At 34.9% G+C, this 27725-nt stretch overlaps 3 protein-coding genes across 4 annotated transcripts in view; 2 read left to right on the forward strand and 1 right to left on the reverse strand.

Moving 5' to 3' along the window:
* ccdc40 (coiled-coil domain 40 molecular ruler complex subunit) overlaps positions 1-10852 on the forward strand; it is a 73842-nt gene extending 62990 nt beyond the window's left edge. For both annotated transcript variants that reach the window (XM_087255889.1, XM_087255890.1), the window contains 8 exons: positions 859-985; positions 1607-1844; positions 2126-2189; positions 3773-3887; positions 7456-7620; positions 8503-8621; positions 9086-9201; positions 9840-10852. In XM_087255889.1, coding sequence (XP_087112015.1) covers positions 859-985; positions 1607-1844; positions 2126-2189; positions 3773-3887; positions 7456-7620; positions 8503-8621; positions 9086-9201; positions 9840-10047 — 1152 coding nt within the window. In that variant the 3' untranslated portion in view covers positions 10048-10852. The remainder of the gene's footprint in view (positions 1-858; positions 986-1606; positions 1845-2125; positions 2190-3772; positions 3888-7455; positions 7621-8502; positions 8622-9085; positions 9202-9839) is intronic.
* An 11985-nt stretch (positions 10853-22837) lies between these two features.
* On the forward strand, positions 22838-26139 carry cbx8b (chromobox homolog 8b). Its single transcript, NM_001024415.2, is given in 5 exon segments — positions 22838-22973; positions 23097-23140; positions 24443-24508; positions 24585-24651; positions 24819-26139. Coding segments are annotated over 5 exon segments (1086 nt in total). The 5' UTR covers positions 22838-22904; the 3' UTR covers positions 25659-26139.
* A 1402-nt stretch (positions 26140-27541) lies between these two features.
* The window catches only part of si:dkey-31g6.6, a 2302-nt gene continuing 2118 nt past the window's right edge, over positions 27542-27725 (reverse strand). Inside the window, 1 exon segment of the mRNA NM_001302748.1 lies at positions 27542-27725. This exon segment is cut by the window's right edge and continues 40 nt beyond it. The gene's annotated coding sequence lies outside the window, so the exon portion shown is untranslated.

Genomic DNA, 27725 nt, shown 5'->3' on the forward strand with positions numbered 1-27725 from the left:
TTGTTGTTAAACTTAATAAAAATCTACATTACATGAATGCTGTAAAAGGTCCCTTATGAAATTGAAAATATAGTCACATCAATCTTTCGCCTGAAGATTGTGCACCTCTGTGCATATAACCCATTTGTAAAACAAAAAAATCTACATAAGCTTTTCATGACTAAAATATCTTTAAAACATAACATTACCTGTTTAAAAAATACTTCAGCCATTGTGTCATCCTTCCTCCAGCATGCAAAAGTAACTTCATTATTGATTCAGGATTTTAAAAAGTTTTGTTTCAGCTTTTGTTTTTATTGCTGTCTTTCTCTCTCTCTCTCTCGTGTGCATGTGAGCAAATGTGCACAAATGAACAGTTTGAACAAGATCTGTTTCAGATGTAGAAATCTACCATTTTTGACAGACAGTTTGGGCTATGTAGCAGAATTATGGGAGTTATCGGCCTGACAAATTTTTATTTCACAAACAATTTTTAGTCTTATGCCTTACCCAGAATATATATATATATATATATATATATATATATATATATATATATATATATATATATATATATATATATATATATATATATATATATATATATATATATAATGTAAATACATTTAGATCATTTACTTTAATCATTACTATTGGAATGTGAAGTGACTTTCAACCAGCACAACAAAAAAATGTTTCTAAAGACAATTACCTACTCCACCTTTAAGAAGAACAAAGTGTATACGTAGTCATGAATTAATTACTGTGATAAAAGAAGTGACAGGTCTCTGCTAATTTTCCATGATGAATGCACCTTCAAGTACAGTTATATGCTATGACAACCAAAAAAAAAAAAACCCTGAAGTGGTGTATTTTTAGCTGAAATATGAGCGGAAACGGAGAGCTGTACAAATGGTTCTGGAAGACACCACTATGGAGGAGGCCCTTTGGGCCCTAGGCCAAGTCCAAGGGCCATGCCACATTACACTGAGACCCAACCAAGATGGTAAGAGCAAATAATACTCAATTAAACAATAATACATACTGTTGTGTGCTAAATTGAAATTTGTCAAAATTAGTGCAGTGCATTGTATATGATAATTTCTTTTTACTACAGATCTTATTTAAAACATTTATTGAGTGATTGGCATGTTAGTGATCCTGCATTTTCTCATAAACATCAACATTCATGAGATTTATTCCAATTATCAAGTCCAGTGCTCTGTAGAGAAGCAAGAGAACAATTTTATGGATTTCAGCTTACTTTTATGCAATTACAGCTAAATGAGCAAATTTTTAACACTGTTATCTATGATTTTAGATTTGTACCATCCAAACAATTTTTAAAATATTTTTTGTGCAGCTATAACAAATTTGAATATGTGGTATGGGTTTGGGCAGTACATGTTTTGTTTTATGGTTAGGTTTATTTTGCAGAATTAGGGCCAGCTGTTACATGTTAAGAACATAGTAAAGGTAAATGATATAAAGTGGGAAAATTTCCTTTAATAATTATTTTGATAATGAATTCTGATCCTGTAAATGCTATTATTTGTATTTTGTCAAGATTGCTTGTTTAGTTTGGAGACTCACAAAGCAAAGTAATGATCTTCTAATTTCCACCTAGCCTATGAGAACCTGCTACAACAACTAAAGAACGATGAAGTGATGTCGGGTGATTCGTTCTATGTACGTGTTAACATGACATTGCCGGGGGATGTAGCAGGAAATCTGTCTGTTAAGTGTAATGACATTATCCATATTACAAACACTTACCATACCAATGATGGCTTCTGGTGGGGCAGTCATGTGCATCCTTGTCACCTGGAAGATCTTAAGAGTGGGGCTCTGCCCAACTACTACAGGTACACTTTATTCAATTAATCAATGAATCTTGAAAAGCTATAACCATTTCTACAGTTATTAAGTAAATTTAGCAAATGTTTTTGAGTACTAAATGCCAAATGCATGCAAAGAAATGACTGGAGCAGAACATTTGAAAGTATTTTTATAATACATGTAAATAGACTTCTAACAAAAGCATAGAACCCCAAACCTTTAACTAGTAAATAACAATATACGTATCATTTTTATTGCAGCTTGTTTACTTCCAATATGAATGAAATTGTCATTTGAAATGTTTCAGAGCACAGAGGCTATTAATCAGGGCCATAGAGGATATGACCTACTCTCGCAAAACGCACAGAAAGGTGAGAGTCCATCAGTAGATTTGTAAGGTTCATATAGTCTTAGCAGAAATTATTTCTCTCACTTTCTCTGAACTTTCTTCCTCTTTGTGGTTTAAGTATTTGCAATAAACTAATGAAGCTTATATGTATTTATTTGTTGAAACACAAAAAGGGCAGGGAAATGCTTAACTGACCAATAAAAATATTGTATTTGCTGCTCTATTGACATGATTAGTTATAAAGTTCAATTTTAATAATATTAATCTTTTGTGTCAAATGCATACTAAAAAGTTTATAGCACAAATCTTTGTATTCATGTAGAATTACAAAAATGCCCGTCAAACTATTAGACTGTGGGTGTGGGAACTTTTTGAGTGCATAATAATGCATAACTTAACACTGAAACTAGATCGTGGGACAGTCACCCTCACTCAACTTGAATTGCATTTAACACAAATGCATTCAGGTGGATATCCTCCATCAAGATCCGCAGATGGCGCTATATGGGTCACTTTACTTTAAACTACAGCTGACAAAAAATGAATGTTTTCTTTTTTAAATTCACCTTCTTAAATGCATTCACCTAAATCTCTAAAGAACGCAGATAAGCATAGACTTAAAAAACTCACATTCCTGCATTGCATGTCAACTGTTTTAAATAAATTTCAGGGTATTCACTTATGCCGAGTTCAGACTGCATGATTTTCCAACTAGTCGTGTCACAGATGTTTTCACACTGCTTGACTATGTGGGCTGGCGTTTCGTCGCTGCTTTGTTTACACTGCAAGATGGTTCGGTGACATAGACATTCACATTGCATGACTTTACTATAGGGAGAATCGCCAACAACTTCGTCCAAACTACGTCTCACATCTTTTGTTATTAACTACATAATAAGAAAGAAGCCTTTAATGGGGTAGAACATGTACATGTTTGCTCACCTGGGTTTAAAGGGAATTAGCCATTTCTCCTCAACGTTAATAATAAACTAATTTCTTTCTGTATGAAACGTCAAACAGACACGGTTGGTCCTGAGTCCTGTCAAACCTACACTAGTTTTCTCTCCATTTCGTGGGTCCAAATAAACCAAAAAAGAGCGCTTTTAACTTCTCCACCAGCCTCCTGCTGGCCTGCAGCAGGTACACACACGCACACACAAGTGAATGCTGCTCTTTCATTGGCTGTAGGCGATCGTTGATGTTATTTTCAGTCAAAACTCAATTCACATGGCATGATTTGCATCGCCGACAGCTCCAGATATTAGCATGCCAAATATCTCACAGGCATCGGCGATTTATCGGCGATTCTCTCAGATCGCGTCTTTGATCGTTCATACTGTGTGATTGTCACTCACGTGCACGAGCAGCGATTTGCCTGTGATTTCAGGCATTTGTCTGTGATTTTTCAAAACCTGTCGGCGAGCCAAAATCGGGGCTAAAATCACGCAGTCTGAACTAGGCATTACTCATTTCTCTTCTCCTGTGAATTGTGACTTACATGGTTAAATTTTGTGAGATGTGTCAAGAGAATTGTCAAAAAACATTGTTAATACAGATTGGTAGAAACTATTGCATTAGTACTGAATACCTGTCTTCTTTTCACAGGGGAGAACTGCAGCTGAGGAAAAACAGAGAGTGGTGAGGATTGTCAGCACGAGTCAGCAGAGAAGAAACCCACTGTGGGTCAGTGTGGAAGATGACAACAGCAAAAGCCAGGACAGTGAGTATATACAGTAACACCCTATTCTGCTGTTTAACTCATAATTAGACTCGGAAACAGTAGATGATGAAAAAGGTGAAAAGACAACAGATAATCTATAGTTATGTTCAGGAGATTCAGAAGAGTTATCTCAAAGGTAAAAATAGTGCATCTGCTTTAAAGATGCCTTTGGTTGCAACTTGTGGGTGCACAAACTGAAGACTGAGGAGCGGGGGGTGGGGTGAAATTTCGGGAGTTTTCCTGGAGACAGAACTGCTGGAGATGGGTTTGAAATACGGAAGGCTCCCGGGAAAAACGAGAGTGTTGGCAGGTATGGCTGGAAAGTTCAAGCTTGGTGAACTCTGACCTGCAAAATCACATCACTTGACTGCGTGAGAGCAATCGAGGATCAAAACATGACCTCTCTGTACAGGAATTTAAAACATGGAGCAATTGCTCACTTTTTTAAAATATCTAATCATCTTGTTCAATCCCGCCACTTTTGGCAGCATCGTACGACAGAATTTCACATGCTCAAACTCTAGTGTGACCGCAGCTTAACATCTCCTATCTATCTAATAAATAACTGGGTCTCCTAATTTGTTCAGAATACAGAAATGCTTCTGACATTCCTAAATTAAGCCAGCATAAATAAAAGTTTTTATTTGCACCAATGTTACATAGGTTTTGGTAAATCTGAATTTGTATTGGATAGACAGGAGGAGTAAAAAGGAGATGAAAGTTTGTTGTACGGTTTTCAAGCAGAAGTATTCAAATTTTTGCTAACTAAGGGGTTAAAATTATTCACTTGGTAAAAATAGGATGTGATTCCTTTACTCTCACTAACAGTAAAAATTGACTTACATTTACTGTATTACAGCCACAGTCACTGCAATCTCCCTGTTTTCTTATAAAATGTGAGAGACATTCCTCAGACAATAGATCAGGGACTCTTGTGTTTCATTTACTCTGAGAGATACAGTTCAGTTCAGTACATTACAGTATGGTTTGGTACAGGCCTGACACCCTGATCAGGTTTGCATTTCTATTGTCAATAGAACCCTTACTTGGTTGGAATGGTGTATGCAAGAACATTGAAATTGATGTCATTCTCACTATAAGCATAAAACCATACAGGTTGTCCACACATTGCATTTTGTGAACCCAAGTTCCCCTCATTCTTTACACATGATTTTAGACATGAGATGGAAACAAAACTCAGTCGCCCATGGTTCATTTCTGTACTCTGTTAGTGTATAATTATGATCATATTCTAGCTAGTTAGTTGATGTTTCCTGGCTTGCAACACATTAATGATGATTCTTTGTAAACTATCGCATTTGGCTTTGGCAGAGTCTGGCTCCACCCTTTTGGTACTCTACTGTTGTGCTAGGTACCATTTGGAAAGGGTGCTAAAAAGGGGGTATGATACAGTTTACTATCTTGGTACCTTTGACAGTAGAACCGGCCATAAATGCATATTGTAATGTACTGTACAGAACCATACCACTCAGGAATAGAAATACAAGATGGAAGTGTGTAATCGTTTTGTTTCTAATACAAGTGTAGGATTATTATTTATGAGTTTATTATTATTTTTATTATTATTATTATTATTATTATTATTATTATTATTATTATTATTATTATTATCTGAGACCCCAGATAACCACCAGGGGTCTGTTTTTTGTATGTGCATTACTCAACTAGCTGGATTTGGCTATTGATGATTTGGCATGATCTGGGATCGTTTTGTTGTTTTGTATGTATTTTAAAGACCAGCATCAGCTTAATATGAAAAAAACAATAAATGTCCCAGAGGTGTTTTTTTTTATTTTATTTTATTTATTTATTTTTTAAGTACATGGTGCAAACTATACCAACTACCTAGAATTTGCATTAACAGATTTTTTTTTGTTATGGTTGAAAATGGTCAGCGCCAATTCTCCACAAAGATATATTCACTTGATATCACATATGGGCCCTGAGCATGCTTCAATACCACTTCCATATTGCAGACTTAGTTTTTCACAATTCACCAATCGCTGGACTCAATGCAAAATCAACAAAAAGTTGCAAATTTTTGAGATTCAGCTAAATTCTTTATTAGGGGAAAAAAATGAAATAAACTAATAAAACATCAAATTACAAACCATATAATCAAATTATATTAATTTCATTTTGCAATTAATTGTTTTACATGACTTATAAATGTTGCAAATGCAGCACACTTAATGTATTTGAGTGTCTCTCGAAAAATGACATCTCACCTGTGCCCTCACAATCCAAACATTACATGGAATGAGGGGGTGGGGGAGTTTTCAGCTTGTGCAGTAAGCAGACGCAGCGGGAGTGATTTACATCTGAAGTCATAGCAAAGATGAGATATAGACATCCTGTGGCACGAATTGGGTGTTTTATGCGTTTGACTCGCTTCAGACTGCAAATGAAAGTTGGAGGAAATGGAGCAATGGGACAGGTGGAGATGAGATTGGTTTTAGGATGATGGTTGCTGGATGTGACCGAATTGAAGGACATTATTTGTGCTGTACATGTACGACTGGTATTATGATGTGCGTCAAACCAATAAATTGTTTAGTTTAAGTCTTTTCCTGCCTTTAACGAAAGAAAAAGCTTCCCTGCTTCTCTGCCTGACGAGATTTAAGGCAATCCATGTTTTAGGTGTCACGCATGTCCTTTGTGTGACATGATGTCAGATGCTTCGGGAAGTGAAATCTAGAAGAGAGAAATAAGATTGTGGATAAAAATAAGAGTTACACAAACTTCCTTTGATTTGTGTCATATATATAATTATATTTAATATATATATATATATATATATATATATATATATTTTTTTTTTTTTTTTTTTTTTTTTTTTTTTTGTAAATCACAAATTGTCTGCAAATTTCTGGCAATTCTTGCCACAATTGTCATTTTTATCGCAAGAAATCACAAAAACATCTTTAAAAAAATAGGGGGTCAGAAATTTATACAGTGTAGCACTCATTGATTACATGGATTGTAATGACCCTTATAAAAAGAGTCATTCCCAAAGTGACTGTACTAACACCAATAACGTTACTTGTTAAGAACAACATTTTGTAACATCAAGAACTAAACTGTGACTATAGAATGATATGTTTTTATCCTTTGCTTTTTTTTTTTTGCTATTAACTAAACCCATACGCAATGCAAAGGCATCTTCAGATAGGCTTTTCTTGACTCATAGATATACAGTTTACATGGTGCGCTACCCTGTATCAGTACCCTGTTCCTGTACTCTATTGACGCATATATTCCGATAGACAACAATAGCCTACAAAACATCTAGTATATACATCTATGAGTTCTCCAATTTACAAAATTGTCAGTACCAATTCTCTAGTCCACAAGATGGCCGCCTCAAGTCTATTCAATTCAATTCAATTCACCTTTATGTGTATAGCGCTTTTACACTATAGATTGTGTCAAAGCAGCTGCACAAAGAAGATTATAGTAAATTGAAACAGTGTCAGTTCTGATTTTTTAGTATCTAAATTTAGTATCGTTACACTGAAACAATCAAGTAAAATTTTCTCTGTTGTAGATGATGGCTGTTTGCCGAGCAGATGTCTGACCCTGATGCCCTTCACACTGGTTACACCCCGATTCCCTCCCATCTGCCGCCCAGTCCTCCTCCTTCCCACAATCCTTGGCCGTGTTTTGCACAAGCGCCTGGCAGAACAGGAAGGTTATCAGCTCTGTGAGCCAGGTAAAAACAACAAAAACAATATAAACTAGGATTTGACCTTTTTTTCATTTATATTTTATCCATTTATTAGTGAATATAGCCAATATATGTTAGTTCATTTCAAACAAAGGAGTTTTATTAAACACTTATTTCCCAAAAATAAGAGTTTGGTCATCTAAGATCTTTAATAATAGACCAATGATAAATTTAAATTCGAATAAGTCTTTGGGAAAAAATTACAAATGACAATTTTTTTATGCTTCTCATGATTTTTTTTCACTGTGATCTTGGTTTGATAGATGAATTTCAGTTTTGGTTTTGGTACTGACTATTCACCTATTTATGAACAAATGTTTTATTGTATATCATCCTTTAAATAATATTACTTTAAAGGAGAGATTTGTGAGGGGTGTACTCATTTATGCTTAACATTGTCATGTTTTATAATGATAAATCCAGGTCTAGAGAAGAAAAAGGAGGATATTTAAAAGAACTGTTTTTGTACTACAAACTGAGATGTCTTCGTTGATTCATGCAGCAACCCCCATAACTGACGGACTGTTTTACTTCATATATATATATATACAATTTTGTGAAGGAACTGTTATTAAAACAAAGGTGGTTAAAGTGGTCTTGGGAGTGAATGGAGAAAATGTTAATTGGATTAAACATTTTCTAATCTATAGACCACAACAAGTATGCATAAGGGGAGTTAAGTCAGATATGATGGTCATAAATACAGTGGCAAAGATGTGTTTGGTTCTATATATATATATATATGGAATGATAGGCTCAACAACCTGCAGGCACAGATTCTGTGTGGGCCTTCTTATTAGTCATTGAACAAATCAATGGTTAGTCAATCGTTCTAATAATCGTCCCTCTCCTTTCTTTCTATTTTAGAACTGCTAATGACAAGTGAGCATGGCATGCAAATGCAGAAGGGGGAGATTCTTGAAGAGTGTGACTCAAAAACACACCTTTGCTATACACTGCAGGGAGTTGAGAAGATCATGAAACGGGTTTGTCATAAATGCTGCTGTCATATTAACAAATGTCTGCTTAGCAGATTTCTTATGTGCATTCAATTAAAACAAAACAAAATGACAGATTTTTCAATAATACGGTGCAGTAATAGGAATTGCAGTAGCTGAAAGCCAACAAAGCCTAGAAATATGCTCTGTAAAAATAAGGTCAGAGGTGAAATTTAAAGAATTGAACTGAACTCGTATTCAATTTATTGTATTAAAATGGTATTTTTTAACTAGTTTTATTGACCCCAAAAATACATTTTGCACTCATACCTGCCATGTGATTCCAGTAGGACAAAAAGGTATTCAGGCTTTAAAAGTTCCATGTACTGTATTACTTTCTAAAATAATTATAGTTATTGTACAGTTACAACACATAAGCCATATTTGTCTACATACTGTAAGTTACATCTCTGTCCACAACACTATGATCTAACATTTGGTATATTTAATAGGGTACTCACTGTGTTTTACCTTTTGGTTTGGACTGTGTGTGTCGTCTCCATCGTGCTGAAATCTTCCCCATCATTGTCTACATCATATCAACAGAGAGAAGTCTCCGCAGATTGAGGTACTATCATTTTATCAATGGTCACACATGGACATTTTCAGACCAATAACTTGGCCTAGTAATGGCCTGGGCTGCATTTCCTGATAACGAAGACTCAAAAGGTACATTAAAGTTACACTAAAGGTATTCAATTTGCAAGTCCACTGAACAAAAATTTTGTCTTTGCCTTTGTATGTTGTGAGGTGTTTGGATTGTTTGATTTTGAAGGTATAACTGCAAGGAAAAGTTTACTTAATCCGGATCCAGTAAAATGTGTGTTTAAGGCCAGTACAGTAGATTTACATTGGTCTCATGGGCAAGCCCCTAAAAGCAACATGTTGATGCTGTATATAATAGGGGACAAAAGAGTGAAAGAGGAGTCTTATGAAGCAGAATTCCAGGGCTGAGGGGATCTCCGTTATGTTGCACTAATGTCTTAAAGCTGTGTTGTTGTTGTTGTTCTTCTTCTTATTATTATTATTGCAGCTTTTGTCATGATTAAACATGCACATGTGAGTAAGTGGAGCTTTTGATTTAGGGATGTATTGCTGCCAACAAATGTACAATCAAAATCATTCCCTTTTAATAAACTCTGAATAACAATCATCAAAATGCTACTCTGAGAGTAATAATATTTATTTAGATATTTTTTATTGCAGACACAAACTACGGCAGAACAGCGTTACTGAATCTCAGGTGCTGGAGTGTTCCTGCAGCGAGGAGCCACTTCTAGATAAACTGCCCTGCCTTTACCGAAGTATTCCGCCAGAAAGCTGGCACGACACCGCCACCCTAGTGGACACTCTTAAAACTGTGGTAACAGAGGAACAGAACAAGATTGTGTGGGTTGAGTCAGATCCATGGTGAGGTAACAATAGGAGTTTATGGCAAAAATGGAGGACTGCTACAGAGCTACGGTTTTTTTTTCTACTTTGGAATCAATGGGTACCAGCATTTTTCAAAATGTCTTATTTTGTGTTTATAAACTCCTAAAAGTTTAAAACATGCAGAAGAAATGGTGAGGTAAATTTTGTTTTTGGGGAGGACAACTATAACTACACTATCTTTTAAAAGTTTGAGGACAGTACGATACTGTAATGCATATAAATATTTCTTACATATACAGTAATGGCAATTGATGGAAGTTAATAATACTCTAGACTTGTATATTGCTACAATTTTAAATAAATGCTGCTCTTTTATTCAGCAAATTCTTTCAAAAATATTCAGTAGAGCGACTTTTTTCAATCTTATTAATGATATCAATGTTAATATTGGAGCACCAAATCAACATTTTCAGCTTGAAATTTAAACAAATTTATCATTCTGCTAGACCAAGCTGTCTTTAATATGTTGTAAAGTATATTGGCTTTTGTTTACTCTCGTGTATTGTTTAACTTATTACAGTCAATTTAAAACTGGAAATGTGTAACTTGTGTAGCTAATGTTCTATTTTATTGTTGTATATTTTTTTTCTACAAATCCTGTGACATGTTTTAAATATATTTATTTAATTATGTAAAGATTTTTACAATTGATGTATCCTTCTGCTCATCTAAAAAAACAAGTCAAGCAGCAGTATAAAGCTTTTCATTAACTCTATACTTTTCCATGAGAAATGTCAGCAAGCAATCTATTAATCTCAAGAATGTTAATAAATCCTACAAAAACAGACCAATGAATGGTAGATGGATGGTTAAATTGTATGCATCATTAATGTGCTCCCCAACAGAGTGATGAGGCATGACACCCAGATATTTAGGCATATATAGCTGGTTGGCTGGTTTTAGCTGGTCGACCAGCCTGATTTTAGAAGGGATTGGCCATTTCCAGCCTGGTCCTGTCCAACCTAACCAGGCTGGGAGACCAGCCAAAACCAGCTATGTCCAGCTTAATCCAGGCTTTGTAAATTAAACCTAACAATGATCTTGATTTTTGCTCTGTTCTAATGATATCATGTACTTCTGATACTTTACCAGAGCTGGACATGGGTAATTGAAATTTATACATCAAGTAATGTATATATATCAAGTAAAATTACAAGTACAAGGAATTTTAGTCAAGTAATAAATACATGTGAAAATAATATAGATATAGATAAGATTGGCATCCTTACCTTTACCAGACTGCACCCCTTTTGCACACCCTGGAGAACACCCACACTCACTATCCAGAAACCTCCCGAACACTACTCTCCTTCATTGCACTTACATATCCTAGATCCTTTAGTAAATTAAGCACCCTCTGGGCCTTTTGCTTAAGAATCCGCAGTCGTTATGTTTGATTCCTCCTGTTGCCAATATATATACACCGTTTTTATATTTGAAAAAAGTCTAAATGTTCTATTTTTAATGGTTTATGTTGTGAATGAATAATATGTTCTGGACTAATCATTCCTTTTAAGAGCAGTTCCTTCAAAAACCTACCTTTTTCTTACATAATTGAAGCACATTATATTTTAAGAATAAAATACAATATCATTGTTTTTGTATGTTAAAACATGTGGGTTGTAGGGTTGACGAGATATTAGATCTCGTGCAAAGCAGACAAACATGAGGGAAAACACTTGGATGTATGAAATTTGATATTACAATAAGTTAAAAGTGCCTATAGTTATCAAATTACCAATAGGGTTCAAAGAGATATCATTTTGAGACTTATGTGTTTTTACAGGTTGGAGCTGGAATTCATGTTGCGATATCAGTTCAATGTACAGCATGCACAGCTTTATAATTTTATTATTTTTGACATCTTGTGGTAAAAACTAGCAGTAAGAACTTGAGGCCACGAGTGATCTGATCCGATAAACTCACATGTCTTTAGCCTGCATTCAGCACAGGCACACGCACTCTAAACGAAACAACTAACACTCAGTGGAAGTTGCTAAAGGAAGAAGAATTTGTTGCTAAAAGTTGCTAAATGGTACTATGTCATCATTACATTAAGTTTGGTTTTGTAGTTTGGGCCCTCCAAAAGTTTCCAATCAGTTTTTAGTACAAAATGCCACGAGAGATGCTGTGACGAAAAGACTGAAAAAGCAAGAGATCAGAACATAACAAAAAAGCAAAAGCATTTTTTTCGTAGGCCTTTTGGGTAGAAAATGTTCAGATTGAGAGAGGAAATGCATAAGAAATATTTGATGGGAACTACTATTGTAGACAAACGAGTCATGTGGTCATATTTAGAGGGACCAACAAAACTATTGTTGTTGAAGCTGCTTGTAGTGTAAGTAAATAACATGTTTACATTTTGTTCTAGAATTGATTTTATTTTGTTAAATACCTGTAGGCTTAAAGACAGTATTAGGAGAAAAGCAATTTATTTATTTTGCAAAAGTCAACATTCATTCATTCATTCATTTTCTTGTCGGCTTAGTCGAATGAACACACTTATACACTACCGACAATTTAGCCTACCCAATTAACCTGCACCGCATGTGTTTGTACTGTGGGGAAACCGGAGCACCCGGAGGAAACCCACACGACTGCAGGGAGAACATGCAAACACCACAAAGAAATGCCACCAGCGACCGTCTTGCTGTGAGCTGACAGCAGTACCTATTGCGCCACTGCGTCACCCAAAAGTCAACAGGCACAGTATATTTTCTAGCAAGAAACACAATCCAGTACAGAGGACTCAACCTTTTGGAGAAACCAATGGGGTGATACCATACTGTTTAGTCATGGATCTAATAGATCTGCTGTCGAATAACTGTCCTAGGAAAGTAGTTAAAGTTGAAGAAGATAAGGATAGACACTGAAATGCTGCAGTTTTTGTGATTGAAGGTACTCCACTGATTCTTCTGAATGTTTATGGTTATAATGGACAATATAAGAACAAAAGTTTGCTGAAATGAATTTCAGAGACTATTAGAGAATTGAAAACACTTTTCCCAACTAAAAATATATGTCCCTGATGGATGGATAGATTTCCAACAAAATAAGCAAGAGCAAGAATGACCAACGATTGGTCAGCACCACGTGGGCAGTATCTGATTTGTTTGAGTAGAAAGTGGGTGGAGTCCATCTATTTGTGGATTAGTGTTCGTCTCGAGGGCGATGCAGTGGCACAGTAGGAAGTGCTGTTGCCTCACAGTAAGAAGGTCGCTAGTTCGAGCCTCAGCTGGGTCAGTTCTCTTTTTCTGTTTGCATGTTCTCTCCGCGCTCGTGTGGGTTTCCTCCAGGTGCTCTGGTTTCCCCCGCAGTACAAAGACATGCGGTACAGGCGAATTGGGTAGGCTAAAATTGTCTGTAGTGTATGAGTGTGAATGTTGGTTTTCCCAGGGATGGGTTGCAGCTGGAAGGTATCCGCTGCGTAAAACATATGCTGGATAAGTTGGCGGTTCATTCCGCTGTGGCTACCCCAGATTAATAAAGGGACTAAGCCAAAAAGAAAATGAACGAATGAATGATGTTCGTTTCGATGAAAGAAAAGTCTCAAAATCCACAAATACACAGAGTGATCTACAAATGCACAGAGAGCTACCCACAATTGCACAATAATTCAAATGCACATGACGCAGTTCACATATAAATGTCAGGCAAAATTGTGTTTGAAAAAAAAATAAATTTGTTTAATATTAGTTTTTTATGTTTGTTTTATTATTGGTGTCAATATATTGGTCATGGGTTATGATCAGGGGTATAAAGTAACAAATTACAAATACTCAAATTACTGTAATTGAGTAGTTTTTCTCAGAAATTGTATTTTACTAAGGAGTTTTAAAAATGTGTACTTTTACTTTCCTTTAAGTACATTGTTAGTGCAGTATTGGTAATTTTACTCCACTACTTTACTTCAACCTGCAGTCACTACTTTATTTTTCCTGTCTATGGGGATTAGAAAAATCAGTCTTGTGATTCCTGTCCAATCAAATCCCACATACAAGATAAATCGCATAACAATGAGCTACCTTAACCCTCCGCTGCACGCATTATGACAAACCTGTAAAAAAAATATTTGACTGATTTTCTTTTCTTAAAATAGCTCAACTTGAAGTGCTGTAAAAAACAATTTGGAAAAAAATATTTTTTAAGGTACTTAAAAAAAAAACGCAACAACGTCCAACAAAAATTGCAACAACGTCTCAACAGTGGATCCACCTGAAAAACTTCAAATTTAAAACTTTCTTTATAATTAATATTTTTTTGTTTGAAATAATTGAATTGGTGTTGCAGCATTATGAGCTTTAACACAGAACTTATAAATAACACCTTATAGATAATTTACCACAACTCATATTCCAACAGCTTTCATTTATTGTATTCTTTTTTGCTGAATATTATTGAAAACAATCATAATATTGTATTATCATGTATACAACATACAGTAAATATAAATATTTTCTCCAGTAAATATTATAACAAATAAATAGCAAGCCTAGTATATCCACATGCATCAGAATAATATAGCTACTAACAGTGTTATATATATTATACTATATATTATAATGTAAATTTTGAGTTGGGTGACACGCCTTCTTTTTAAAAATGTAAATTTTTCATACAACTGAACTCGTACATATTCATACAAATTAGCCAATGAACTGACACAACTTAAAATAGTTATTTGTTGAGTAGATTAATGACCCTCTGCTGAAATTTTAGGGGACTGACTGTGTTTTATTTCTTTTAAGGCTGTGACTAAAGTCAGATGTAGTTTTGTTTCTTCAGTAATTCTGCTTATTAACATTATTAATATTTATTCCACTTACTTTATCACTTAATTAACTCATTAATTCAACACTGAATTTAACATGCTTTTCGAATAAGTAGAACTTACTTCCAGTCAATTTTGAGTTAACCACACTGATTTCATTTAATAAATTTGACTATTAGATTTTACAGTGTATGGATGTGTGTAGCTATGATGTCAAAGAATCAGTAGACTAACCAGCTGGTTATCAGTGATCATGATACTGACGAGATGTGCAATCGCCCATAATGTCATATTAGATTAATTCTACTGATCTACTTTTGACTCACCCCTTGTCTTAAATAATTGTTTAAATGCTGAGTCTGACTATATGAAATACTGTAAAGAAAAACATAAAGACAAAATTATTTGGAATAATATTTCCTAACAACAAAAAGGAGAGTGTAAATGCTGAATGGCTAGCAACTTTGGAAGACCACAAGTCACAGTGGCTGGTAAACGATAATAAAACGGCATTGATAATCACAATTACAAATGTTAAATTGCATTGTCTTCAGCTAATTCATGAATGTAAGATCACTGATTGATGAGAAATTACACTCTTCAGGGATCGACGTAACTTTTTTCCCTGCCGTTGTGACTTAATTTTGTTCAAGATTGGACTGATGTGACCACAACATTGATAAAAAACTGATAAAGGTGCCATTTCATATGCTTATCTGCACAAGAAGTTTGGTCAGAGGAAAAATGGTTGTGCCTAACTGAGCCTGGTTTCACTCAAGGTTTTTTTCTTTTACTTTCAATTAAATTGAATTGAATTGAGTATAAAAAATAGCCTACTGAACACAATGCAACCAGATGATCAGCCCCACAACTTTCACTATACAGCCAAGATGTGCAATTTTCCCTTGCAGGAAAGGTGAGGTGTGCTTTCCCAGACATAGGAGTAAAGTCTTTTAAAGAACAGCTCATAACAAGCTATATATATATATATATATATATATATATATATATATATATATATATATATATATATATATATATATATATATATATATATATATATATATATAATTTTATTTTATTTTATTATTTTTTAACACTTTTGCTTTTCAAAAAATGTCAATATAATCCCACAACTATTTATGGTTTGTCACATTTACCACAAGAATATTACTGGAGTATTAAATCATGTAAAACAGAATCCTGTAATATTTACTGAAATATGAAAGTAATACCACACACTCCACCACAAGAATATTACAGGAGTACAACAATGTACAACAGAATCCTAGTGCACAATGTCCCAAAAAATAAATAAAAAAATAATTACTACACAATCGCCACCAGGGGTCAGTTTTGATATTTGTTTTAATGATTAAACCTTAACACTATGAGAATGGACAGTCTGAAGAAAACTGGTTGATTTATTTCACAAAATAATTAGTCAAAAAATATAATATGTTAAATATATAAAATATAAAGACCCTGTGTGTGTACTAAAAATCTTCTAAAATATTTTAGGGGTGTATTTCAGAAAAATGTGGAAAAAAAAAGTTAAATAAAATGGTACAATTGCATAACTGTTTTTTACAGTGTAATTATGTCGTGACAACCAGAAAAGTGAAATTACCAGTTAATTTATTGACATTGCCAGGCAATTACTTACCATAACCTTAAGGTTTATTTTTGTAAAGCAGAGAATTAGATTCATTGAATTCATTGGTTCTGAGTAAATGTCTACTTAATGGCCCAAGCTATTTTTGATCCCTGACTGAAGGTAAGAAATTGGATTTGCCTAATTTTGTGTATGAGTCATCCGCCCTGAATATGACCAAACTGGCCACGCCCACGTTATGAATTTGCATTGTAGAAACTGGGAATTTTTGTATTTCCAGTTGTCACGATAGAACAAAATTGTGGCTGTCAAAATCAACGCAATCTCACGGCAATTCGTAACTTTTTGATTTAGTGGCTAATTCGTATGAATTCGTACAATCTAATTCGTACAATTTAATACGATTTGCTCATCACCCAATGACAGTTGGGGTTAGGGGTGAGGTTGGGTGCCACGCCTCCTTTTTAAAATTGTACATTTTTGTACGACCGAACTCGTACGAATTTGTACGAATTAGCCACTAAACTGATACATAGCAGTTACATAACAATCACGTATTATGGCTAACTGGGATAGCTCAAGCATGATCATGGAACTGGATATAGTCTGTTGGTAAAGCATATTATTATTAATTACATTAGCACACTATTACGCAATGAAAAGTAGTTACGTTAACAGGAGCTACTGAAGCAACACAACATCAGCTATTTCAGTATCACAACAGATTGACCTTTTTTTTCCACTTTATTTATATTACACTTTCACAAATCACAATGATTAACAAAGTGCTGTACATAAAACACATAAAACGCATGTAAAATATACATAAAACCAAAACACATAAACTCACATCACATGATTAAAAGCTAAAGAAAATAAGTGTGTTTTCAGTGACCTCTGAAAAGACTCAAAAGTTTGAGCTGTTCTTAAAGAGAGTGGAAGATCGTTCCAGAGTCTGCTACAAAGAAAGCTCTATCACCTCGACATTTTAAGTGTGATCTAGGAACTTGCAAATAGAGACAATCCATAGAGCAAAGAGATCTCACAGGTTGTTGCTATTAGCTCAGAAATATACTCAGGGGCCAGGCCATGGAGGGATTTAAAAACATACAACAAAACTTTGTACTGAATTCTAAACTGGATTGGCAGCCAGTGTAGAGAAACAAGTACAGGTGTAATGTGTTCTTGTTTTTTTGTGCCTGTTAAAAGCCTGGCAGCTGCGTTCTGGACTAGCTGCAGTCGTGAAAGAGAGAGGCCTGACTCACACCCAGATACAATGCGTTGCAATAGTCCAGATGAGAAGAGATAAAAGCATGAACAACCTTCTCCAAATCACCGAAAGAGAGGACAAACTTTAGCTTGGCAATATATCTAAAAAAGAAAAAACTATTTTTGACAACAGCATTAATTTGCCGATCAAATTTTAGCTCAGAGTCAAAGATGACACCAAGACTCTTTACAGAGGAATGTATTTTCCCAGGAAGCAATGACAGATTGCCATTAGAATCCGAACCTTTTAGGCCAAAAACAATAAATTCGCACTTGTCTTCATTCAGTTGGAGAAAGTTATTTGCCAACCAACACTTCACCTCAGCCAAACAATTAAGCAAAGCCTGAAGGAAGGACTGATCCCTAGATTTTATAGGGAAGTAGATTTGAGAGTCATCAGCATATAGATGGTAATTTATGCCATGCTTTTCAAAAATTTTTCCTAACGGAAGTAAAGGGAGAACAAAACAGGACCCAGTATTGAGCCTTGCGGAACCCCACACATTAATTGCATGACAAATGAAGAGGAGTTGCCAAAACTGACTGATATAGTTCTATCCTTCAGATATGAGGGGAACCAATCTAAGGCCAGACCCTGGATACCAGTGTGTTCTCTAAGCCGATCAGTGAGAATGTCATCATCCACTGTATCAAAAGCAGCAGTGAGATCCAACAGTACAAGAACAACAGGGCTACCTGAATCAACCTCCAACAAAATATCGTTTGAAACCCTCAATAGAGCGGACTCTGTGCTATGACGAGCTCTAAAACCAGACTGAAACTTATCAAAAATATTATTATTAGCCAGAAACTCATTTAGTTGTACAGACACAGCCTTCTCTAAAATCTTTGAGATAAAAGGCAATTTAGAAATATAGGGCGAAAATTCTTCATGTCTGAAGCATCAAGATTTGCTTTCTTTAGCAGGGGCTGAATAACAGCATGTTTAAAACTACTAGGAACGATACCAGTAGAGAGATTACTATTTATGATTGAAAGCACACTTGGACCAATTGAGCGCATCGCCTCCTTAAATAAGGTGGCAGGAATGACATCACAGGACAAACCAGAAGGCTTCATATGTGCAACAATGACATTAAGTTGTGACAGAGACACAGGAATTAAGCTGGCTAGATTTTTTAAGGTCGGCAACAGAAATTTTAGAAACACTGACTGCAGGTGAAATCTGTGAACGAATTCCAACAATCTTATTAGCAAAAAAATGCAGAAATTTTTCACAGCTATCAACAGATGAAGAAATTGGTGGAGAAACAACAGGCTGAAGTATGGTGTTATTAGTAGAGAACAGTACTTTTGAATTATGACAGTTCTTGACATTATAACAGTTCTTTGAAATTATGCCATTGACATTATATAATGTCTATGAGACTGACAGCCAGAGATGGGCAGTATTTCTGATGTATTTAAAATATGTATTTTAATTACAAAAAAAAAAAATTGTCCTTTGAATTTTATGGAGTTGATGAAAATGGGTTAGTATTTTGTATCAAAACACTTTAGTGTCTTGTTTGTATTTTAAAATACTGTAAAATACGTTGTAAGAAATATACATTTAGACATTATAAACAATGGTGCTTCAGATTGATGCTTTCTCAGTTATTTGCCTATAGGCTTGACACCTGAACAGAAAATTGATTAAGATGGTTGTCAGTGCTTAAAGTACGAATGGAAATTATGCAACACACATAAAGGGTTCAATTTTAACCATGTAGGTGCGGAGTCTAAATCATGGCGCAAAAGCATTTAGGGTGTGTCCAAATCCACTTGTGATATTTTAATGACAGAAAAATATGGTTTGTGCCATGGCACATGATCTAACAGGGTTGTGCTTATTCTCTTAATGAGTTCTGGGTGTGTTTTGAGCATAACGTGCATTACACCAATCAGAGTCCTATCTCCCATTCCCTTTAAGAGTCAGTTGCGTCCCACCGTGGTGCATTTACTATGTACATAGTGAATTTGTAAGTGGATGAACTTAATGGAAAAACTGAACACTTCACTAACGAGAAAACAGTTAAACAGACCATCTGCAGCAAAAATAGAGAATGTGCCTCATCCATTCAGCCTCTTTACTTTTTCTTTACTCCTTTACTTTGGTTGGAGTAAGAAAACGGTGTTGGACATGAAGACACCCATCAGCCTATATATTTAATTTAGTTTGTTGAGCACAAAGATTTATATTAAGGTTTTAAAACTAAATTCAGTTCTTATTTCGAGCAAATGGATAAATGTACATTAATAACGAAGTGTAGTCAATAAACTGAGTAATATCCAAACATACATCCTGTTCTTAAGTCCCATATGGTGATGCAGACTTCTCTAAAACCCCACAGGTGGATAAATCTAAACTTGCTTTTATTAAAACAAATATAAAGGTGCATATAATAAATAATACTGCTAATAATAATAATATTTTACAAATGCAGATAGTCAAGAATACACTGAAAAAGCCCCTCGAGGTAAAGAAGGCCTGGAGGCAGTGGTTTTTATATTTATGTAGAAAATATTTTTTGTAACATTTTAATTGTTTAATTGTTTTTATATGTAAAGATATTTGTGTAAGATATCTGTGTATTGCTGTACATCCTGTGTGTATTATCAAAATAGCAATGCTACAACAATGCGCCTTAACACACCTCTTTTCTAGACCGGAACACCCATGAGTCCACAGAGTGGCACAAGTGAATTTACTATTTAAACAACGTGGTGCAAAACGGGAAAATTAAGGTTGCGCTGGTCTGAAAATAGCAAAATGTCGAGGCAAACCCGTCTTGCAACTTATTGCACCAGGTGTATGATAGGGCCCAAAGGAAATAACTGATAAATGGCATGGGTAGATTTGGAAACAAGTCCACAATCATTAAAAATAGTATACTACACAATGCTAAGACCAGTAATCTGTAATGACAGTTTAGTGTACAATTTGGATCAGCATCTTTGCTGAAGAAATGAGATAAAATATCAGTTCTTAAGAACAGTATGTGAAGCCTTCAGCCCATAATCATTCTCAGTCTCAGTGCTGCAGGTGGAAATGCAGAGAATGTTTAGAAATATAAAACACCTAAAGATTGTAGTGTTCACTTATAGGGTAAATAGACTGTTTCAGTTAAAGATGAACTGAAAACATCTGGGAATAATGAGTTTACTGTACAAATCAGTATAGTAGTAATAGTAGTTTTAGATGGATTGCTGATGTAGATGCCAAGAAAATAAGACAAACAACATACTAGTTTTAGTAGCTTTCAGACATCGTGGTTTTACATTAAGTATTGAAGATTTTAAAAACTACATTTATTGAACAAAAATAAATAATTTAACATCTTTATATATCACCCTTTAAAATATAAGACTGTTAGGCGATGGTTGCAATTTCATTGGCCATGCAATGGATGGAAACACAATAAAGATAAATAGTACTATATTATTAACTCATCATCTGCATTAGAATGTTTTTAGAGTGATTTAACAGATCATCTTCAAGACAGGATTTTCTGTATGAAATTTGTACAAAATGAATGCTAAAATGAAAGAGAAAGTCAGTTTAATGGTGAAGGGATTGATCAAATATGCCTATTGAAGTAAGGTTTGCGAAGAAATGTATTTCAATGTATTTTTGCCCATCCCTGCTGACAGCATAGTTCGATCACACAAATGGCTGCCGCACCACTGTTTGACATCTCATACGGGACCAATGAAAAGACAAAAAAAAAAACCTTCCTTAAATTATTTTTTGTGTTAATTTTTTGGAAGAGATAATATCCACAATAGGCTATTTGTTAGTTTTATTTGTAATAAAAAAAGGCTATTTTATTTGTTGTCACCAAAAAAATGTATAATTTGGCAAGCTATTCTCCAAAAAGGCTCTATAGTTGCTTTTTATAAATTGGCCTTGATTGGTTCATTACAAACAATCAACGAATATTTACATTAACATTATGGTTTATTAATAGCAATTATCTAGACTTGATAAACATAAATTGTTTAGGACTGCCTTTTCTATTTCCTTTATAGAATAATAATTTATTATTGTGCTGTATTTTTTATTTTAGGCGAGGCAGTGGCGCAGTAGGTAGTGCTGTCGCCTCACAGCAAAAAGGTCGCAGGGTCGCTGGTTCGAACCTTGGCTCAGTTGGCGTTTCTGTGTGGAGTTTGCATGTTCTTCCTGCCTTCGTGTGGGTTTCCTCCGGGTGCTTCGGTTTCCCCCACAGTCCAAAGACATGCGGTACAGGTGAATTGGATAGGCTAAATTGTCCGTAGTGTATGAGTGTGTATGTGAATGTGTGTGTGGATGTTTCCCAGAGATGGGTTGCGTTTGGAAGGGCATCCGCTGCGTAAAAACTTGCTGGATAAGATGGTGGTTCATTCTGCTGTGGCGACCCCGGATTAATAAAGGGTCTAAGGTGACAAGAAAATGAATGAATGAATTTTTTATTTTAAACCAAAATTTGACAATATTAATGAATGGAATATTATCATCGCTGTTTGTATTTTATTATAATGTCTCAATTACTTATGGCTGCAAAATAGCCTAAAGATATAACAAATAACCTATATGTATATGAAATGATTATATAAACCTGTCAATTATTATTTTTTTTTTTTCGAAAGGGAAATTTGAAATTAAAACTTCCAAGTGGACTAGCGTTACTGGATAACGTGTGATCATTTTCATGACATGAATTTTGTCGTAAGGCTACATGTAAAAAGGAGAATCTGATTTACGCGGAATACTCAGCAGAAAATTTATGTTATTGGCAAATGACCTTTCAAATCTCAGATTGTGTTTGTTTAGAAAAGAAGAACTATAGGTAATCCTTCTTCTGTTTACGTTTATATGATTATACATCCCTATGTTCTAATTATAATATAATTAATACGATTAAGTTTACCCTCTGTGGCGTTCACACTTCTTCTCAAACAGGTAGCCCCGCCTGTCCACTCCCAAAGCAAGCAACCTAGCAACAGCTGAGCCAATGATCGAAATGTTTCCACTTATGGTTTCCACCCTCAAGCGGTGCCAAGGCAACATGATAAAAAACGTGATGACGTCTGGTTGTGTGTGAGAGTATTATGGGCTGTGTGCAATTCTGAAGCTAGAGCAGTAGGCGGACAGAGCTTGCGCTCAGCTAGCTTCGCTGCAAGCTAACGGTAGAAGGAAAACATGGAGCTGTCGGCTGTCGGGGAGAGGGTGTTTGCTGCTGAATCGATCATCAAGAGACGAATACGCCGGGTATGTGTGGGGGAATGTTGTCCAAGAATGATGTCGACATATTCTGTAACGTTACATGTCTGCTCATGTCGTCGGCTTTCGTTAGCGTTAACGATTTTTTTTTCTGTTTGACGGCACGCGCAGGGTCACATGGAATATCTCGTGAAATGGAAGGGTTGGTCACCTAAGTAAGTAATACCTATTTTGTCTGTTGTTCCTTGTTTTGGTGTTTTGTGACAGCGATGGCTGTCAGCCCTTCTAGATGTTGCGAGGGCCATATATTCTCATTGACAGGTTAGCTACTGGTTATTGCTGCACACTGGTTTTGACAGATGACATGCTGCAACATTTAGCTGGCCCTGTCAACGGGTTATTCTAAAACACACAAGGTGAAAAACGCTTGACGTGGCTAATTGTACCTAAACATCAACCAGAAACCGAAATTTCCGTCCAACCTTATTTGTAATTAACACTATCTGTGAAAAAAGAAGTCGCAATTCCATAGATAGAGTGAACAATAACACATTTAAAAGGAAAAAGCATAACGTGTAGCTACCCGTACCTAAACAAAAAACACATTTCTGTCAACTTTTACTTGTAAATAGTAACTAACTAACTTGTTAAATAATCAGAAGAATGAGCCCTGTTTTCACTTCTGAAGTGAGAACAATATTATGTTACACTTTCTCCCTGTAGGATGTTATTGGGGGGTCAGTGACATGAACACAAGAGCATTCCCTGACAGCAGAAAGTATTGAATTTTATTTTAATTTGTTTTACCCAGACAGAGTCACGTTAAGAATTCTTAAAGTGATAATGTTCACTTTATGCACTAAATAGAAGCTTGATCTTTTGGCAGGAGAAAGTGTTTATTGTGAGTGTTTTTATAGAAATTTTGATTGTTTCTTGGTGGAACCACATCAAGCTTTTATAATGACTTTAATGGGGATAAAATGCTTAATGTGACATTGTTCACTTTATCTACGCAATTAAGGCTTAACCTTTTGGTAGTAGTTTGTGTTAATTACAAGTAAAATTTGATATATTTTTGGTTTTCCCCACATGGTAAGATACACTAAGCCATGCTATGCTGTTTACTTTTATAATGGACTTTAATATGAAGAAAATGCTAAATGTCATAGTTTTCAATCACAGAAATAAGAGCTCAGTCTTTTGACAACAGAAAAGTGTTTGTCATGAGTACAGTCTGATTGAAATTTTTAAGTGGTTTTCCCCACTTGTTGTTAAGGTACATTATGCCATGTTAAGCTTTTTTCTTATAATAGACTTCTGTGGTAGAAACATTTGATTTTTACATTAGTGTTAATTACAAGTCACGTTTGGCTAAAATTTGGGCTTCTCTTGTTGATGTTTAGGTACATTAAGCCATTAAGTTTTTTACAATGTCTCCTTCTAGCCTGGCAGTAAAGTGGTAGTTTAAATTTAGCCAAAGATCAACATTTATCACTTGAAACTTATTCTTTTCACAGGTACAGTACTTGGGAACCAGAGGAAAATATCCTAGACCCGCGTCTTTTCGTCGCATTTGAAGAGAGGTAATGGAAATGTAAAAATATAATTGATAATACAACAAAAAAAATTATTCACTCATGCTTTTGTTTTTTTATTCAGGGAGCGTGAGCGAGAAATATTTGGTCCCAAGAAACGAGGGCCAAAACTCAAGACTTTTCTCCTAAAGGTTTGTTTTTTAATTACATTATTTTTCAAGATATTTTTGGTGAAATTTATTTTTCTTGTTATGTTCACTTATCCTTGAGCTGTCACTAAGCTTTTTTATGTATGTAAAAAAGTCAGTATCTGTTCTGCACAGTATTCTGCATTAATCTTTAAAAATCCCATTTGCAGGCCCAAGCTAAAGAAAAGGCAAAGTCGTATGAATTTAGGAATGACTCAACTAGAGGCATTCATGTTACATATTCCAGTCCAGAGCCTGTAGTAGCCCCTAGAGCGAGAGAGGGCCTTCGCGCTGTGGTTCCCACCATTTTCCCTCCCAGCACAGTCAACCGTGGTGAGAGTGTAAGGCTTCAGTCCCCAGAACCAAGAGAGCATCATTCGCCACACTCACCAAGACCCACAGATGAATTTAGCCTTACCCCAAAAAAGAGAGGACGGAAGCCCAAATTACGCTTCACAGATGGGTATATAAGCAATTTGCATCCAGAGCATGTAAAACGAGCAGCAGATGAAACCATGGCAAGCATTCCTTCTAAAATGGCTAAGTTAGGTTTGGGGGAAGATGATGAGAGATGCCCTGACATAAGTGGGAGACTTAAAATATCTCACAAGGACTTGGATGCTACCTGTTCACACAAACAAAGCAACGTCATTCCAAGCAGGAGTACCCTGCACATTTCTCCACAGTGGAGTTTGCATTCCAGCAGAATGGAGGCAGGCTTACTGGGCCACAGGACTAATCCACAATCAAACCACTTTCACCAGAAACACCTGAAGCACTATTCAAAAAAAAGAACACTTGAACATGGTGATTCCACCAGCAGACAGCCTTCACTTATTGCCAAAATCCCAGTGTCACATATATTCAGAGAGCCTGGGGTGGAAGATGCTTGGAGACCCTCCTTCATAAATGTGGAGAAAGTTATAGTTACTGATGTGACCACAAACTTCCTGACTGTAACAATCAAAGAGAGTAATACAGATGAAGGCTTCTTCAAAGACAAAACATGATTTATATTTTCCATCTTCATACAAGTCATTTTTGTTATAAATATTCCACATTGTGTATGAAACTTTTTCTGTCACACTGAAATCTGTATTTATTGTGAAACTGCTGCTTTAAGAGGAGTGCCTGCAGTAGACATGTCAAACAAAGCTAAAACTGCATTCAAAAACACAGGAGTTCTCATTTGTTGTAAATATGTTTTAATTAGTTTATTGTCTCTATATTGCCCATTATAGTCAATGTCTACAATAATATTAAAACTACCATACATTGGCATTTTTCACAACTAGCCTCACAATATTACCTCTTGTCATTATGTGAAATGTAAAGTAAATTTCTTTGGAATTTTATCACTTATATCAGCTTATATTGTCAGTTACCTTGTATGCTTGTTCCATGGTACAACAAACTTAATATGCATATTAAAAAGTGTCAAATGAAATTCAAATTTTCAAATCAAACTAAAAAGTAAACCACAATAATTAACGTTTCTTTTGTCTTATTTTAACGCCAGCTTTAATCAATATTTATTTAGTATAGTTCTAGTATTTATTTTTATTTTTGTGGGGCGATTGATGCGTGGGTCTATAAATAGCACAAATGGAATCAATAATAAGCACGAGCACTGTCCATATTCAATGAGACGTACTAAATCATATAGGCTTGTTTCAGCATACAGATCGTAATGTAAAAAGAAAAATAGTTTTGTGTTTAAAAAAATACTATAAAAAACAGTACACGTTTATTTAAAAGGTAAAAAGTAATCGGCTCATTAACTGCGCCGGTTTGCGCAGTATTTTGTAGAAATATAGAACAAATAATTTCACTCCAACTATAAATTGCACGTTGTTTATATTTGTAACACATTGTAACGCACACGTGTAATACAGCAATATGTGTTGGATTTACTGGCTTAAATATATCTGTTAATGCTATGCGCAAACATATTTTGTCCTTTATTTTGCAAAAAATATTAAATTACATTTTCATTTTAAATTTCAACCCAATAATTAAACCTAATAATGCAAAATGTTAAAAATATCTAACGTTTTTGAATATTTATTATTATTGGTAATATGCCTTATTTAGATAAAACATATGAAACCAAACACTAAATAACGTGAAGATGAAAATAAGGTATGGCTATTATAGTGAAACTTAAATGCTCCTCTTGTCCCCACATTGCCATTTAAACCTGATATAGGCTACTTTTAAACTGAAAAACCTAGACGTTGCAAACTTAAGAATGTGTCATAGCACTTAAATAACCTGTAAATTGATCTGTGATCTTTATTTGGTCTATACTATGATTTCAGTAGCCTACATAATATTTTACCAGTTATTTTGCAAGATAGTATTCCCAATAAAGAGTCATTTTAAGACGTAAAAGGTTATTAAGTATTATATTAAGTAAGCAAGTCGGACAAAAGCCTAAATTGTTGAAACAAAATCCTAAAAGGTGGCTAATACCAATATTAACCTTAAAAGTTCATTTAAAAATAAAAAACTATCAAAATAAACGAAGCAAGTCTTTCTTCAATAAAACATAATGGCACTAAATAGGCTACTGTGAAAATGTAAAAAAAAAAAAAACGATTCACAGTGCAAAATGTAAAAGTAAAAAAACGATTCACATGATGGGTGATAAGGGGCAATGGTTAAACCCATGTTTACGTATAGGCCACACATTCAATGCGCTTTCGATCAACGGCCTGCAGATAGTGCCGTGTGTTTACGTACAGTTTAGGCTTACTCATCAGAAATCTTTAAAAAGCTGTTATAGATTCGATTTTACTCAATTGTTTTAAGTTCAGTCCTGTAGCATAATGCGATTAAAATAGGCGCAGTCAGTAAATAGTCAACAATTTGAGCACAAAGTTTTTATTCTGTTATAAGTCTTTTAATAGAAATGTTTGCAATTCGTTAATAATTAATTGATTAATTAATTAGTCAATCGTTAAGTTATTGATTTAAAATGGCATCGCTTGTTAAAATGGTTTATCCTATTGATGGCGGGGTGCACGGCTTCGTGTGTCCTCATCTCAGCATTTCTTTTTTATCCATATTATTGT

This window comes from Danio rerio, chromosome 6 (assembly GCF_052040795.2).
Source record: "Danio rerio strain M-AB ecotype USA chromosome 6, GRCz13ab, whole genome shotgun sequence".
NCBI lineage: Eukaryota > Metazoa > Chordata > Actinopteri > Cypriniformes > Danionidae > Danio > Danio rerio.